Here is a 15,966-nt window from a genome sequence, read left to right as displayed (position 1 = left end):
TCTTACAGAGGGAGAAATGAAGAGAAGGAAGCATGTTAGAATGCTGTGTTCTGTACTCCAGAAAAGATAGGATAATAAAATACATAAATATTAGGAAGTACGAAGAGGCTTAAAATGGGAAATAGAATGACAGCATCAGTTCAGGGTGATAAAGTGTTTCATATTGATTAGATGTGGGCATTATTGCTATAAGAAGGTCCCAAAGAAGCTTTTATCATAGTGCAGCAGTGATAAAGAAACAAAGAACTGTAGCAGTAGAAATGGGGGGAAGTAGTTTGTGAGAAATATTTTAATGTTACATTTGACAGTATCCTCTCTATAGATTAGATTTCTTTGACCACACTAAAAAAGCTCCCACCAGTGCCTGACTCTACTACCTAAAATGAATCCTTTCTGCTGCTGCATTGCCTAATTCCATTAGAACATGAGCAAGATGAAGAGAAACAGACTTTATTTATCCCCGGGACATTAAATGGTGCTGTACACATAATGCAGATCAAAAATTACTGATTGCTTGATTGGATTGAATGATACGAGATGGAAGGTATGGAATGAAGTCAAAGATGACCCCGAGTTTTGTTAAACAGGTTGAGTAAGAAATAACTGCGCCCTGATGGCCCAGTCTCCTTCTGTAAAAATCACGGAGACACGCCTGGGCAGTCTGCTATCAGTAGGGATTAGAAGACTGTCTGTGAATTCAGCATGAGATCACCCATGGAGGACTTAATTTGCAGTCATGAGGAAATATCTTACTGATTTGGGAATAAATTTGCCCTTCTGCAGACTACACCTTCATCAACAGGAGCCACCAGGAGGCCCAGAACACTGTGTGCTCCAAAAAAGACCTCCCATCCCTATCTCCCTTCAGCACCCTCTGTGTCACCATACTATCAACAAGACTCATGTCAACATGCTCTTTGTCATTGTTATGTCAGTTACCATGAGAATCTCTCATCTCCAGAATCTAATCCCCATGGAACTCTGTATATGGCACTACTATCTTCTCACACACCTGCACAAACCCTGTTTCCTTTTTTTTATGTCACTAAATTCATGATCTCACTTCCCCTCCAGCTACTGTGCCATCTATCTTATTCCCTTTTTAAAACACAAACCAAAACCTTGTGAATAGAGTTTTATATTACCCATATTCCAACTCTAATGCATGTCTCCTCTCTCCTATTTTTCCTTGCACATACTCAATCTGTCTTTTATTTCATTGCCATTTGGATGTCTTCTTTGGAAAAATGCCCATTCAGGCCCTTTGCCCACTTTTTTTAATTGGCTTCCCTGTTTTGTTGCTCTTGATTTGTATGAGTTCCTTGAATATTTTGAATATTAACCAATAAGATATGTGGTTTACATTTTTTTTCCCATTCCATAGGTTGCCTTTTCCTCTTGTGGATGATTTTGTTTGCTATGCAGAAGCTTTTTAAGTTGATGTAATTCCACTTTTTTATTTTTATTTTGTTGCCTGTGCTTTTGGTGTCAAATCCAGAAAATCATTGCCAAAACCATTGTCAAGGAGCTTACCCTCTCTGTTTTCCTCTAAGGCTTTCATGGTCTCAGGTGTACCTCCAAGTCTTTAATCCACTTGGAAGTGATTTTTGTGTACAGTGTAAGACTGCGATGCATTTTCATTGTTTGCCTATGGATAACCAGTTTTCCTTTACTACCCAGTTGCTTCAGGGTACGTCTTCCTTCCTTTTGCCTTCATTCTACCTCAGAGGCCATGAAACTAGAAGACTGTCCTGAAAATACTCTGGCCCCCCTCAACCCAGTGTGTGCCTTTAAATCATGTGTGCCTGCTCTATGGCATCTGGTCCCTTACCTCACACCCCCTTTCACATCCCTTCCTTATAGATCATGGACCCATCTACCCAGTCCTCTCTTCGTGTCTGTAGATCCACAGTGGATCTCATCTTTCTGGTGGTGGTTCCAACTCTCCCTCAGACCCTCCTCTATTTGCCCCACTGGGTTTTTTTGCTTAGCTCTTGTAGCATCTGTATTCTCTGTCTTGAGACTTCATTACCCCAATTTTAATAATTAGGAAATCCTTAATTTCTTAAGCTTCAAGCAAACCTAATCACATTGCATTCTATCTAAGTATCTATATTTATATGTGTGTATGTATATATATTTTTTTTCTAATTTTTTTATGGATCAAATTCCATTAAATTAATTTGTTTGCTTGGAAGTTTTCCTAGTAGAGAAGAATAGACTGTTTGGCCTTTGTATTGGTTTTGGTCTTCAGATAACATATCAAGTCACCACACACAGCAGCTTAAAACAATACAAATGTACTATCTCACATTTTTAAAGAACAGAAGTGCAACACGACTCTCACTTGGCAAAAAGTAAGGTGTCAACAAGGCTGTATTCCTTTCTAGAAGCTCTGGGGATGCATACACTTCTAGGCTTATTGGGATTATTGGCCAAATTCAATTCCATACTCAATATGAGCTATTGCCAAATGCTTTGGTAATAAATTTGGCTGTGTAGATAGGAAGTTTTAGATCCCTATATGATTTTAGAATGTAGTCTTTAAAAACCACAGCACTGGCAATATTTTCATATTCCAGCACATAGCTCTTCTCTTTCTTGTTTTCCTCACCACTCCCAAGCACCTCATGATTGTTACATAGAAAGGAATTGCTTTTAGGCTTTATGAAAACATAACTAAGATGAAATCCCTTGACAGCATCTCTTCCTCAAAAAGTCCCCTGCTTCATAATTGTTCTTGTAAGAAGCTTAAAATGTGTGCATCAAATATTCTGTTGGTATCTGTTAAGTATTCCATCCTGATGCTGGCTTTCCATCAGAGAAATGCACTTATACTCAAGCTGGGCTTCAGTGTTGTCGCAAAGGATTCTTTTTAATCCCGTTTTCTTGTAATGTGTAACGTCCTGTTTCCAGCTTTACAACACACACACACACACACACACACACACACACACACACACACACAAGAGTATACCATCATTTTCAGACTATTTGTGTTGATTTGTGTACTTTCTTATTTTCTCTGAATTGTTTTAAGCTCCTGGGTCATTTACTAACCTCTACATTAAAGCATTTTACAACAAATTCCTGCCAGGTTAAAGAGCAGCACATTTGATGATTCTGTCGTTTGCTGCTATTTGTCATTTTTTACTTTGAAGGACAGGCAAGAGCAATGTTCTCATTAACCACATCCGAAAGCCTAACCTTACTCATCCAAATCACAAAAGGAGAGAAATAGCAGAATAAAGTGTCCTATTCTGAATTCAAAAATTTGATGTATCAAACTGCTGTGAAATAAAGGAAAATAAGTTACGATCGTGTGCATAAAAGCTGGAATTAACTTAGGTAATAACTCATTTCCTTGGTTCTAAATTGACCTTTACTAAGATCCCATCCCCATATTTTTAAAAATTTGATCAAGTGTTTATCACATATAGAATCAGAGGGATTTATACAAAATTGCCATCTGGCATAAATACAACTAGTAAGGTAAAAGAAAAAGACAACTTAATAAAATCAGAAACGTTTTGAATGGGAGATATTTTAGAATTACTAAAGTTCAATATAGCAAAGTTTTAATCTTCCCTTAAATGGGGATGAATAGAGACTTCAAAACAACCAGCAAGTTGACTACTGCCCAAATTATCTGCATTTGGTTCTAGAATGTGTCTTACATTTCTGGGAATTAACTGCAAATCCCATCTGTTTACTTATTCCACATTTATAAATTAGTTTCCATATCAAAGTGCTGTGCCAGGATCTAGAGCAACTGAATCAATGTCTCTCACACTCCAATATCTTAAATACACTGATGAGAAGGCAGACAGATAACTCATGATATGTAGGGGGTATGTGAAAAGTATGTGTGGAGCGCTGTGGAAATGGAGAAGGAAGGTGTCCAATCCAACCATAGGTCTGAAGGAGCTAAACTGAGGATATCCTATCTGAAAACAAGTTTTAAAGGATTATTGGGTGTGAGGGAATGTGGAAAGGGCAAATGAAGGCACTTCAGGGAAAGGGAATAAATGTACTTACTACTCAGAAAAGAAAACTAAAAGTTCTTCAATCTGGAAACTGATCAATTCTACCAGTCTGACTCCAACGAATCAAGCTCTTTCCTGTGACCTCAAAACAGAGACACATATTTGCTGAAACACGTGTTTAGGTTTTAACTTGTTTCTTGTCTTCCTACTGCAGAAAAAAAGTGAAAAGAAAAAGAAAAGTTGATAAAATATCAACAAGGCCACTTAAGTAATAAGTAGGTGCAAATTTCCAGGAATGAAAATCATCATCCAAACATCATATATTTTAACAGTTCTATAAATTTCCAATAGCAATATGAGGGATGTGTGTATTCTTTAAGCATGAGTCCCATGAGGAGATATTTTTCTTCACTTTCCAGCAAAGCATGTATTTAAAAAGACTTTACTAATATAAAAACAACATTTATCACCAAATCATAGCAAATCTGCATGGAAGATAAGAATTAGATATAATACTTAAGGATTACTAGTTTTGGTGAAGACATGAGGATTATTTTACCTACATTTTCCCAAGATTATTAAGAAAAGCTAAACCCAGGGAGTGGAGAAAGATGGGGGAGGAGTAGGAGACCTGGATTTCGTCTGGTCTCAGGAATTCAGCTGGATAAGTATCAAACCATTCTGAACACTTTCGAACTCAACAGGAGATTGAAGAAAAGAATAGCAACAACTCTCTGTACAGAAAAGAGACCACTTTCTGGAAGACAAAATGACAAGAGGGAAAAAAAATCACCTCAACAAAAAGAACAAGATGTAGGACTGACTGCCAGGGACCTACTAAATACGAATATTAGTACGATATCAGACCTAGAGTTCAGAATCATGATTTTAAAGATACTAGCTAGGCTTGTAAAAAGCATGAAAGTTATTAGAGAAACCCTTTCTGGAGAAATAAAAGAACTAAAATCTAACCAAGTTGAAATCAAAAAGGCTATTAATGAGGTGCAATCAAAAATGGGGGCACTAACTGCTGGATAAATTAGGCAGAAGAGAGAATCAGTGATATAGAAGACCAAATGGTGGAAAATAAAGAAGCTGAGAAAAAGAGAGATAAACAACTACTGGATCACGAGGGCAGAGTTCGAGAGATAAGCAATACCATAAGACGAAACAACATTAGAATAATTGGGATCCCAGAAGAAGAAGAAAGAGAGAGGGGGGCAGAAGGTATATTGGAGCAAATTATGGCACAGAACTTCCTTAATTTGGGGAAGGAAACAGGCAGCAAAACCTAGGAGGCACACAGAACCCCTCAAAATCAATAAAAATAGGTCAACACCCTGACATCTAATAGTAAAATTTACGAGTCTCAGAGACAAAGAGAAAATCCTGAAAGCAGCTCGGGAGAAGAGATCTGTAACCTACAATGGTAGAAACATTAGATTGGCAACAGACCTATCCACAGAGACTTGGCAGGCCAGAAAGGAATGTCATGATATATTCAGAGCACTAACGAGAAAAATATGCAGCCAAGAATACTATATCCAGCTAGGCTGTCATTGAAAATAGAAGGAGAGATAAAAAGCTTCCAGGACAAACAAAAACTAAAGGAATTTGCAAACACGAAACCAGCCCTCCAGGAAATATTGAAAGGGGTCCTCTAAGCAAAGAGGGAGCATAAAAGCAACATAGACCAGAAAGGAACACAGACAATATACAGTAACAGTCACCTTACAGGCAATACAATGGCTCTAAATTCATATCTTTCAATAGTTACCCTGAATGTAAATGGGCTAAATGCCCCAACCAAAAGACAAGGGCTATCAGATTGGATTAAAATACAAGACCCATCAATATGCTGTCTGCAAGAGACTCATTTCAGACCGAAAGACACCCCCAGATTGAAAGTGAGGGGGTGGAAAACCATTTACCATGCTAATGAACACCAAAAGAAAGCTGGGGTGGCAATCCTTATATCAAACAAATTAGATTTTAAACCAAAGACTGTAATAAGACATGAGGAGGGACACTATATCCTACTTAAAAGGTCTATCCAACAAGAAGATCTAACAATTGTAAATATCTATGCCCTTAACATGGGAGCAGCCAATTATATAAGGCAATTAATAACAAAAGCAAAGAAAAACATTGACAACAGTATAATAATAGTGGAGGATTTTAACACCCCCCTGACTGAAATGGACAGATCATCTAAACAAAAGATCAACAAGGAATTAAAGACTTTAAATGACACACTGGAACAAATGGAATTCACAGACATATTCAGAACATTCTATCCCAAAGCAATGGAATACACATTCTTCTCTAGTGCCCATGGAACATTCTCCAGAATAGATCACATCCTAGATCACAAATAAGGTCTCAACCGGTACCAAAAGATTGGGATTATTCCCTGCATGTTTTCAGACCACAATGCTTTGAAACTAGAAAATCACAAGAGGAAAGTCAAAAAGAACTCAAATACATGGAGGCTAAAGAGCATCCTACTAAAGAATGAATGGGTCAACCAGGAAATTAAAGAAGAATTTAAAAAATTCATGGAAACCAATGAAAATGAAAACACAACTATTCAAAATCTCTGGGATGCAACAAAGGCAGTCCTAAGAGGAAAGTATATAGCAATACAAGCTTTTCTCAAGAAACAAGAAAGGTCTCAAATACACAACCTAACCCTACACCTAAATGAGCTAGAGAAAAAACAGCAAATAAAGCCTAAACCCAGCAGAAGAAGAGAAAGAATAAAGATCAGAGCAGAAATCAATGAGATAGAAACCAAAAGAACAGTAGCACAGATCAACTAAACTAGGAGCTGGTTCTTTGAAAGAATTAAGAAGATTGATAAACCCCTGGCCAGACTTATCAAAAAGAAAAATGACCCAAATCAACAAAATCATGAATGAAAGAGGAGAGATTACAACCAACAACAAAGAAATACAAAAAATTATAAGAACATATTATGAGCAACTCTATGCCAGCAAATTAGATAACCTGGAAGAAATGGATGCATTCCTAGAGATGTATCAACTACCAAAACTGAACCAGGAAGAAATGGAAAACCTGAACAGACCTATAACCACTAAGGTAATTGAAGCAGTCATCAAAAATCTCCCAACAAACAAAAGCCCAGGGCCAGATGGCTTCCCAGGGGAATTCTACCAAACATTTCAAGAAGAATTAATACCTATTCTTCTGAAACTGTTCCAAAAAATAGAAATGGAAGGAAAACTTCCAAACTCGTTTTATGAGGCCACCATTACCTTGAACCCAAAACCAGACAAAGACCCCATCAAAAAGGAGAATTACAGGTGAATATACTTGATGAACACGGATGCAAAAATTCTCACCAAAACACTACCCAGTAGGATCCAACAGTACATTAAAAGGATTATTCACCACGACAAAGTGGGATTTATCCCTGGGCTGCAAGGTTGGTTCAACACCTGCAAACCAATCAACGTGATAATATACATTAACAAAAGAAAGAACAAGAATCATATGATCCTCTCAACAGATGCAGAAAAAGCATTTGACAAAGTACAGCATTGTTTCTTGATCAAAACTCTTCAGAGTATAAGGATAGAGGGTACATACCTCAATATCATAAAAGCCATCTATGAAAAACCTACAGCAAATATCATTCTCAATGGGGAAAAACTGAGAGCTTTCCCCCTAAGACCAGGAATGCAGGAGGGATGTCCACTCTCACCACTGCTATTCAACATAGTATTAGAAGTCCTAGCCTCAGCAATCAGACAACAAAAAGAAATAAAAGGCATCCAAATCGGCAAAGAAGAAGTCAAACTCTCACTCTTTACAGACGATATGATACTTTATGTGGAAAACCCAAAAGACTCCACCCCAAAACTGCAATAACTCATACAGGAATTCAGTAAAGTGGCAGGATATAAAATCAATGTGCAGAAATCAGTGGCATTTCTATACACCAACAACAAGATATAAGAAAGAGAAATTAAGGAGTCAATCCCATTTACAATTGCACCCAAAACCATAAGATACCTAGGAATAAATCTAACCAAAGAGGCAAAGAATCTATACTCAGAAAACTATAAAATACTCGTGAAAGAAATTGAGGAAGATACAAAGAAATGGAAAAATATTCCATGCACATGGATTGGAAAAACAAATATTGTGAAAATGTCAATGCTACATACAGCAACCTACACATTCAATGCAATCCCCATCAAAATGCCATCGCTTTTTTCAAAGAAATGGAACAATTAATCCTAAAATTTGTACGGTACCAGAAAAGACCCCGAATAGCCAGAGGATTGTTGAAAAAGAAAAGCAAAGCTGCTGGCATCACAATTCCCGGACTTCCAGCTCTATTACAAAGCTGTCATCATCAAGACAGTATGGTACTGGCACAAAAACAGACACATAGATCAATAGAACAGAATAGAGAGCCCAGAAATGGACCCTCAACTCTATGGTCAACTTATCTTCGACAAAGCAGGAAAGAATGTCCCATGGAAAAAAGACAGTCTCTTCAACAAATAGTGTTGGGAAAATTGGACAGCCACATGCAGAAGAATGAAACTGGACCATTTCCTTACACCGCACACAAAAATAGACTCAAAAGGGTTGAAAGACCAAATGGGAGAAAGGAGTCCATCAACATCCTAAAGGAGAACACAGGCAGCAACCTCTTTGACCTCAGCCGCAACAACTTCTTCCTAGAAACATTAACAAAGGGAAGGGAAGCAAGGGCAAAAATGAACTATTGGGCCTTCATCAAGATAAAAAGCTTCTGCACAGCAAAAGATACAGTCCACAAAACCAAAAGACACTGACAGAATGGGAGAAGATATTTGCAAATGCTGTATCAGATAAAGGGCTAGTATCCAAAATCTATAAAGAACTTATCCAACTCAACACCCAAAGAACAAATAATCCAATCAAGAAATGGGCAAAAGACATGAACAGACATTTTTCCAAAGAAGACATCCAAATGGCCAACAGGCTCATGAAAAAATGCTCAACATCGTTTGCCCTCAAGGAAATCCAAATCAAAACCTCAATGAGATACCACCTCACACCAGTCAGAATGGCTAAAATTAACAAGTCAGGAAATGACGGATGTTGGCGGGGATGCGGAGAAAGGGGAACACTCCTACACTGTTGGTGAGAATTCAAGCTGGTGCAACCACTCTTGAAAACAGTATGGAGGTTCCTCAAAAAGTTGAAAGTAGAGCTACCCTATGATCCACCAATTCCACTACTGGGTATTTACCCCAAAGATACAAATGTAGGGTTCTGAAGGGGTATGTGCACCCCGATGTTTATAGCAGCATTGTCCACAATAGCCAAACTGTGGAAACAGCCAAGATGTCCATCGACAGATGAATGGATAAAGAAGAAGGAATATTATGCAGCCATCAAAAGGAATGAGAGCTTGCCATTTGCAATGACGTGGATGGAACTGTAGTGTGTTATGCTGAGCGAAATATGTCAATCAGAGAAAGACATGTATCATATGATCTCACTGATATGAGGAATTCTTAATCTCAGTAAACAAAGTGAGGATTGCTAGAGTAGGGTTGGGGTGGGAGGGATGGTGTGCTTGGGTGATAGACATTGGAGAGGGTATGTGCTATGGTGAGCGCTGTGAATTGTGCAAGACTGTTGAATCACAGATCTGTACCTCTGAAACAAATAATGCAATATATGTTAAGAAAAAAATAAATAAGATAGCAGTAGGGGAAGAATGAAGGGGGGGAAATCGGAGGGGGAGACGAACCATGAGAGACGATGGACTCTGAAAAACAAACTGAGGGTTCTAGCGGGGAGGGGGGTGGGAGGATGGGTTAGTGTCATGATGGGTATTAAAGAGGGCACATTCTGCATAGAACACTGGGTGTTATGCACAAACAATGAATCATGGAACACTACATCAAGAACTAATGATGTAATGTATGGTGATTAACATAAAAATAAAAATTAAAAAAAAAGAAAAGCTAAACCCAGTGAGAACCAAACACAATAATTTATTATTTCCATATGAAACTAGTTCTTAATCTTGCAATAAATTAACATGAACATGATTTAATTCTATTTTTAAGTTTTATTTTATTTAGTGCTATATGATTTTGGTGGATAGTCTATTTTCTATATATGTGATGAAAAATTTTTCACTGTTTTCAAATATAGCCTATTTTGGATCATTTCACTTTCATATCATTAACCTAAGGCCTAAATTTAGTGAAAGTAATAGAGCTCGAATTTAATCATTTATTCAGTAAGCATTAATTAAAGGTCTGCTATGTAAAGACCTCTTCTGATTCAAAGGGATACAGCTATTCTCTCCCCACAATTTTGTGCAAGAAGGATGGAAAGAGACTCAGGGAGGAGCCCTCCTCCATTCACTGTATTTCTATTTTGCACTTTCCCTGATCTTTTTCCTTACAATCAATAAACCCATTCGTCCCATAATTCACTCATTTAGCTCAGTCTCTCTTCTACATTTGACTGGTTATCCCCAAACATCTTCCAATTTTTTCTTTTGGAAGTTACCAAACTTCTTCATTTAACTAATTTTATACATAATGAAAACATTATTTGGATGTCAGTTCTAGAGAAAAAGTTACTTACCTGAATTAAAAATTTGAGCATACCTACAAGCTATCTGAAAAAGGCATCTTAATGAAAAAGCATTTCCATCCTGAAGAGAAAACATAGAAAGCATCATAAAACATTTTTGTGCCTATATTCCTCTTTAAAGAAATTTGATTATTTTTTAAACTTATTTGAGTTAGAGACAGAGGGAGAGAAAGAAGAGAGTGAGTGTGCAAGCGGTGGGAGGGAGAGGGACAAGCAGACTCCCCACTGAGTGGAAAGCCCTGCTTGGGGCTGGATCCCATGACCCACCAGATCACGACCTAAGCGGAAATCAAGAGTAGGAAGCTCAACCAACTGAGCTACCGAGGCAGCCATAAAAACATTTAATTATTTATACACTATATGTAGGTAGAAGTTTGAAAGATAAAATGTAGGACAAAAGGCACTGAGTCTGTGGGAAAATAAACATTTTAAAATGCAGTGGGTTTTGATGATTGCATTTGTATTTAATCTCCTCTGTTCTGCAAAAATAAAATAGAGGAAGTAAAAGATGGAAGATAATTCAGCAAAAAACACTAGTTAAATAATGATGAGACAAAATAAATTAGCACACCATAAAAGTTTAAAGGATTTCAATACATAGTTTTCCTAAGAAAGAACAAATAAAAAGCATAGGTATAATTATTTGAAAGGTGACTCTCAAGAATGGGTTTTAAAAAACCAAATCATTGTATAATACTTAAACAAATTCAGCTTATCTGCAGCAAAACTGTTCGATCAAGTATGCAGATTACAAAGCTTAATACTTTTGAGATAAAGGCTTGAACTAAATAGTACAACCCCCCCCTTTTCCATGGGGGGCACATTCCAAGACACCAGTGGATGCCTGAAACCAGGGGTAGAACCAAACCCTATTAGACTTTTTCCTAGACACACATACCCATGATAAAGTTTTATTTACAAATTAGGCACAGTAAGAGATTAACAACAATAATAAAATAGAATAATTATAATATACTGTAATGAAAGCTATGTGAATGTGGTCTCTCTCAAGATATCTTTTCTTAAAAAAGATTTCATTTATTTATTTGACAGAGAGAGACAGAGCGAGAGAGGGAACACAAGCAGGGGGAGTGGGAGAAGGAGAAGCAGGCTTCCCGCCGAGCAGGGAGCCCGATGTGGGGCTCGATCCCAGGACCCTGGGATCATGACCTGAGCCGACGGCAGATGCTTAAAGAATGAGCCACCCAGGTGCCCCTCAAGATATCTTGTGCAGTACTCACCCTTCTCCTTGTGATGATGTGAGATGATAAGATGCCCACGTGAGGAGATGAGGGGAGATGAGTGACATAGGTGATGTGATGTAGTGTTAGGCGACTTTGACCTCCTGATGCTGTGTCAGAGGAGGATCATCTGTTTCCAACCACGTTTGGGTAACTGAACCCATGGATCTGGGGGGCACTCCTGTACTACACTACGAAGAGTAAGGACAGATTGCTGACTCTTTCTCAGAGTTTGCTTCATGAACTCCGGGCTGTCCCTAGCTGCTCACAAGATCCCAGGAGATGCCTTTCCATCTTGGCCCCTGGCCACCTTCCTCAGTCCAGCATCGTTCCTCCAGCACACTCACACAAACACATTCATATACCCACACATACCCTCACACGCTCACACACACACACTGACACATGCCCTCACACATTCTCACATGCAGACACATACTCTCATACACTGACACATTCACACTCCCACATACTGTCACAAATACCCACACACACTAAAACACACTCATATGCACACTGTCACAGACTCGCTCACACACAGATACACATTCACAAATACCCCCACAGTAGCAAACACACACATTCACACATACACTGTCACACACGCACACACACATGCACGGATGCACACACACACACTCACATGTACATATGCCCTCCCCTTCTTTCTGCTTGTCCTGCAGGTCCCTGACCACATTCCTTCCAAGCTGCTCAGCCTTTGCCACAGCTCCCAGGTCCTACGGACCAAACCTGCAGCCCTGCAGGGTACCACATCTGGACTCACCTGCCTGCCCCACTACACTAACATTAGAGACAACAGAAACTGTGTGTTTTTCATCTAACCTCCTAGCACAGAACAGTGCCTCGCTTATAGTGAGTTCACAGTAAATTTTTGTTAGAAAAGAAATGAACTTCTACTGATACCTGAATTGCAAGGATGTCTCTCTCCCTCCCTCTGCTTCTCTCTTCGTTTCTGTTTCTGTCTTTCTGAAATTGTCTACACTCGTCTTTAATGTGACTATATATCCTCTACTTTTATTACTTTTGCTATTTCTATTTCTTCATGCTACTCTACTATTAAAACGCTGAAGTATTGGATGGTTGTTTTGTTCATTGAATCCTAGGGCAAAAGAATTAATAGAAATGAGTGACATATTTCTTTAACTTCGGGGAATGCGCTCACTTTGTATTTAAAGGAAACACTGGTACAAAGGTGTTTGTCATATTTAACATTTTTATTTTGATCCCAAACAGCATTACTACTAGGTATTCTCAGCTCCACCTATGGAGTACCAGAAATACTGTCAGGTAAAGTTGTGCAGATGAGATGTTAATTGCATGTGATTTTCCTGATTATTTAAAATTGTGGAGTCCTGAGAAATATTCAAGGCATAAAAAATATAAAAAAGGGAAAATATAGTCATATTGTCTCCCTTCACAGAAATGTCAAGGATTTCTAGAGACACGGCATGGAAATTGGTCTGAGATTTTGATTTGTTGTTTAAAAAGCTTGCAAAACTTTTATATAAATCTTATAAATCAAAACTCCTCTATCTGATGAAAATGATTTCTAATACATGCTGATGCTGCTTCTATAAAATGTTTTTCAGGAAGGCTGGCATTCCTTCACTAAAAAAGATTTTTCATGGAAAGCTGTGAGGTTCAGCCAGTGCCCCTTCCGTATATTACTGGCCTTGTGATTGGAAAGGGTTATTTTTTAGGTTCCCAAGGAAAGGCCTAAGCAGCCAGACGTAGGCTCTGATTCCACCTGAGCAGGAGGCCATGCTCACGTGAGAATCTCCTTCCTCCCTGCCGTAGGTGGATGGTCTGTTTTGAACCACTGAGGGAATGGTTCACGACACATGCAAACTGTACCTTAAGTAAAGAAACACCTTTCATGCCTAGAGCATAGGAACTACTGTTCTCATTAGAATAGTCCCTGTGGAGGACTACATGATCTTTTTCTTTATTTTCTCACAGTATTTTATGGTCTTGATAAAACTAAAAACAAATGACAAATTTGACTTGACATCTTATTGATCAAACCTGTTTTTGATGCTAAGGCAGTGTGACTAAGCACAGGAAGAAAACATTACCTGGGTTTGATGGTGTTGACCGTTGAGCAGAGGAGTTGGTATTCAGATCCCTAGAGTCAAGAAAACCTGTCACAGGTAACTTTTTATGGGGAGTTTAAAATGCCAAGGCAAAGGTTGGAATGTCATTCGTGGAGAGTAACAAGAGATTTGAGGGAAATCTATATTAAACTGTTCTAGTACAGATTTATGCTACATGGGAAAGTCAGAAATGTCTCTGGGCAGTTGTCAGTGGAAAGTTCTCATCCAATTTCTGGGCAGCAGTTTTGGGGCTTGGCCCAAAATTTTCAACCTCATACCCTTTTTCAGATTCTTCATATTATAATATCTAGAAGATCTGGGCTGCAATTCTGTCTTTGTGCTGACCAGTGATATGGGACCCAGGTGTGACACTACTTACCCACCTCACCCACACAGGCCTTATATAAGACTCAAATTCACTTATGTTTGTGAAAGTGTGAGATACTACAAGATTCTGTGTAGGTGTAAGATGTTCTGATGTTTCAAGCAAAGAATAAACTTGCAAATATAAAGAAGTTGGAAGATAACCAGTATCGTAGATAATTGGAGTTTTCTAAAAGGGAAAGTTACTTTGAATATTCTATCCCAATTTTTTTTAAAGTAAGGATGGACCATTTTTGATGTTTACCAAAAAAAAGCTATCACATTCTTGTGCTGATCTTTGATGCATTGCAGTTCAGAATGAAGGATCAGACCTTCAACCCACCCAAATCTAAGTCACATTCTCTCGTTTATTTTAGTCTGACATTTTTCAAGTATTCATTTACATATCTTTATTTTATATTTAATTAATTTTTCTGAGTACCTGCCCTCGAAAAATTAAATCAATCTAAAATATACTAGATAGTAAACAATATTCTCAGACTATTATTTGTAAATAAGATAAAGTACATTAGAATAAGTTAAAATGACTTTAAAATATGTTATAATGTCAGCCCATGGGAAGTAATTGCAGTGATTTTTTTCACTTCTCAAATATAGGGTTTTTTTATTTTATCTTTTTTTATTTAAATTCAAGTAGCCAACTTATAGTACATCATTATTTCAGATCTAGTGTTCAGTAATTTATCAGTTGAGTATAACACCCAGGGCTCATCACATCAAGCTCCCTCCTTAATGCCCATCACCCAGTTACTGCATCCCCCACCCACCTCCCTATCTACAACCCTCGTTTGTTTCCTAGATTTAAGAATCTCTCATGGTTTTTCTCCCTCTCAAATGACTTCCCATTCAGTTTTCCCTCCCTTCTCCTATGGTCCTCTGCTCTGTTTCTTATATTCCACATGTGAATGAAACCATATGATAATTGCCTTTCTCTGATTGACTTATTTCGCTAAGCATAATACTCTCCATTTCCATCCATGTTGATGTAAATGGTATTCGTCCTTTCTGATGGCTGAGTAATATTCCACTGTATGTATATACCACATCTTCTTTATCCATTCATCTGTCGATGGACATCTCAGCTCTTTCCACTACTAGGTATTTACCCCAAAGATACAAATGTAGTGATCCGAAGGGGCACCTGCACCTCCATGTTCATAGCAGCAATGTCCACAATAGCCAAATTTTGGTGTTTTTGTTTTCTTCAGGTAGGTGTTTAACTCTTACCACCTACCTAGGAAAAAGGTTTAGGAAGTTATCTTCCTGTCTCATTCCTGCGCAGCACTGCCTGACCTCGGTGGTGTGTGCTCATTTTCAGAGCTGGAGGCCGAGGAGTGGTGCAAGCATCTCTGCATGGAGTGTCTGGGGACCCGGCTGAATGACATCAGCCTTGGCGAGCCTGATCTTCTGGCGGCAGGCGTACAGCGAGAACAAAATGGTGAGTGTGAGTTGCCTTCCATTATTTAAAGTTCCCTAATGGTTGTAGAACTTTGAGACTGGGAGGGGCCTTAGGAATGTTTCAGACAAATCATTTTTAGAAGAAAGTAATCTAATCCATCTGAGCTGTGAAGAGGTTTCCCCAAGGTTGCATAGCAACCAGGA

At 38.3% G+C, this 15,966-nt stretch overlaps 1 protein-coding gene across 2 annotated transcripts in view; it reads left to right on the top strand.

The window, feature by feature from the left end:
* DOK6 (docking protein 6) overlaps window positions 1-15,966 on the top strand; it is a 368,967-nt gene that overhangs the window by 189,618 nt on the left and 163,383 nt on the right. Inside the window, exon 4 of one of the 2 annotated variants that reach the window (XM_025886885.2) lies at window positions 15,683-15,802. In XM_025886885.2, coding sequence (XP_025742670.1) covers window positions 15,683-15,802 — 120 coding nt within the window. Of the gene's footprint in view, window positions 1-15,646; window positions 15,803-15,966 lie in introns of both variants that reach the window. The other variant, XM_073898065.1, reaches the window with a different exon arrangement.

The sequence above is a fragment of the Callorhinus ursinus genome, unplaced genomic scaffold, assembly GCF_003265705.2.
Source record: "Callorhinus ursinus isolate GAN/ISIS: 27379988/994484 unplaced genomic scaffold, GSC_fseal_2.0 scaffold11, whole genome shotgun sequence".
Taxonomy (NCBI): domain Eukaryota; kingdom Metazoa; phylum Chordata; class Mammalia; order Carnivora; family Otariidae; genus Callorhinus; species Callorhinus ursinus.
This window is presented reverse-complemented; position numbering and strand designations above follow the sequence as displayed.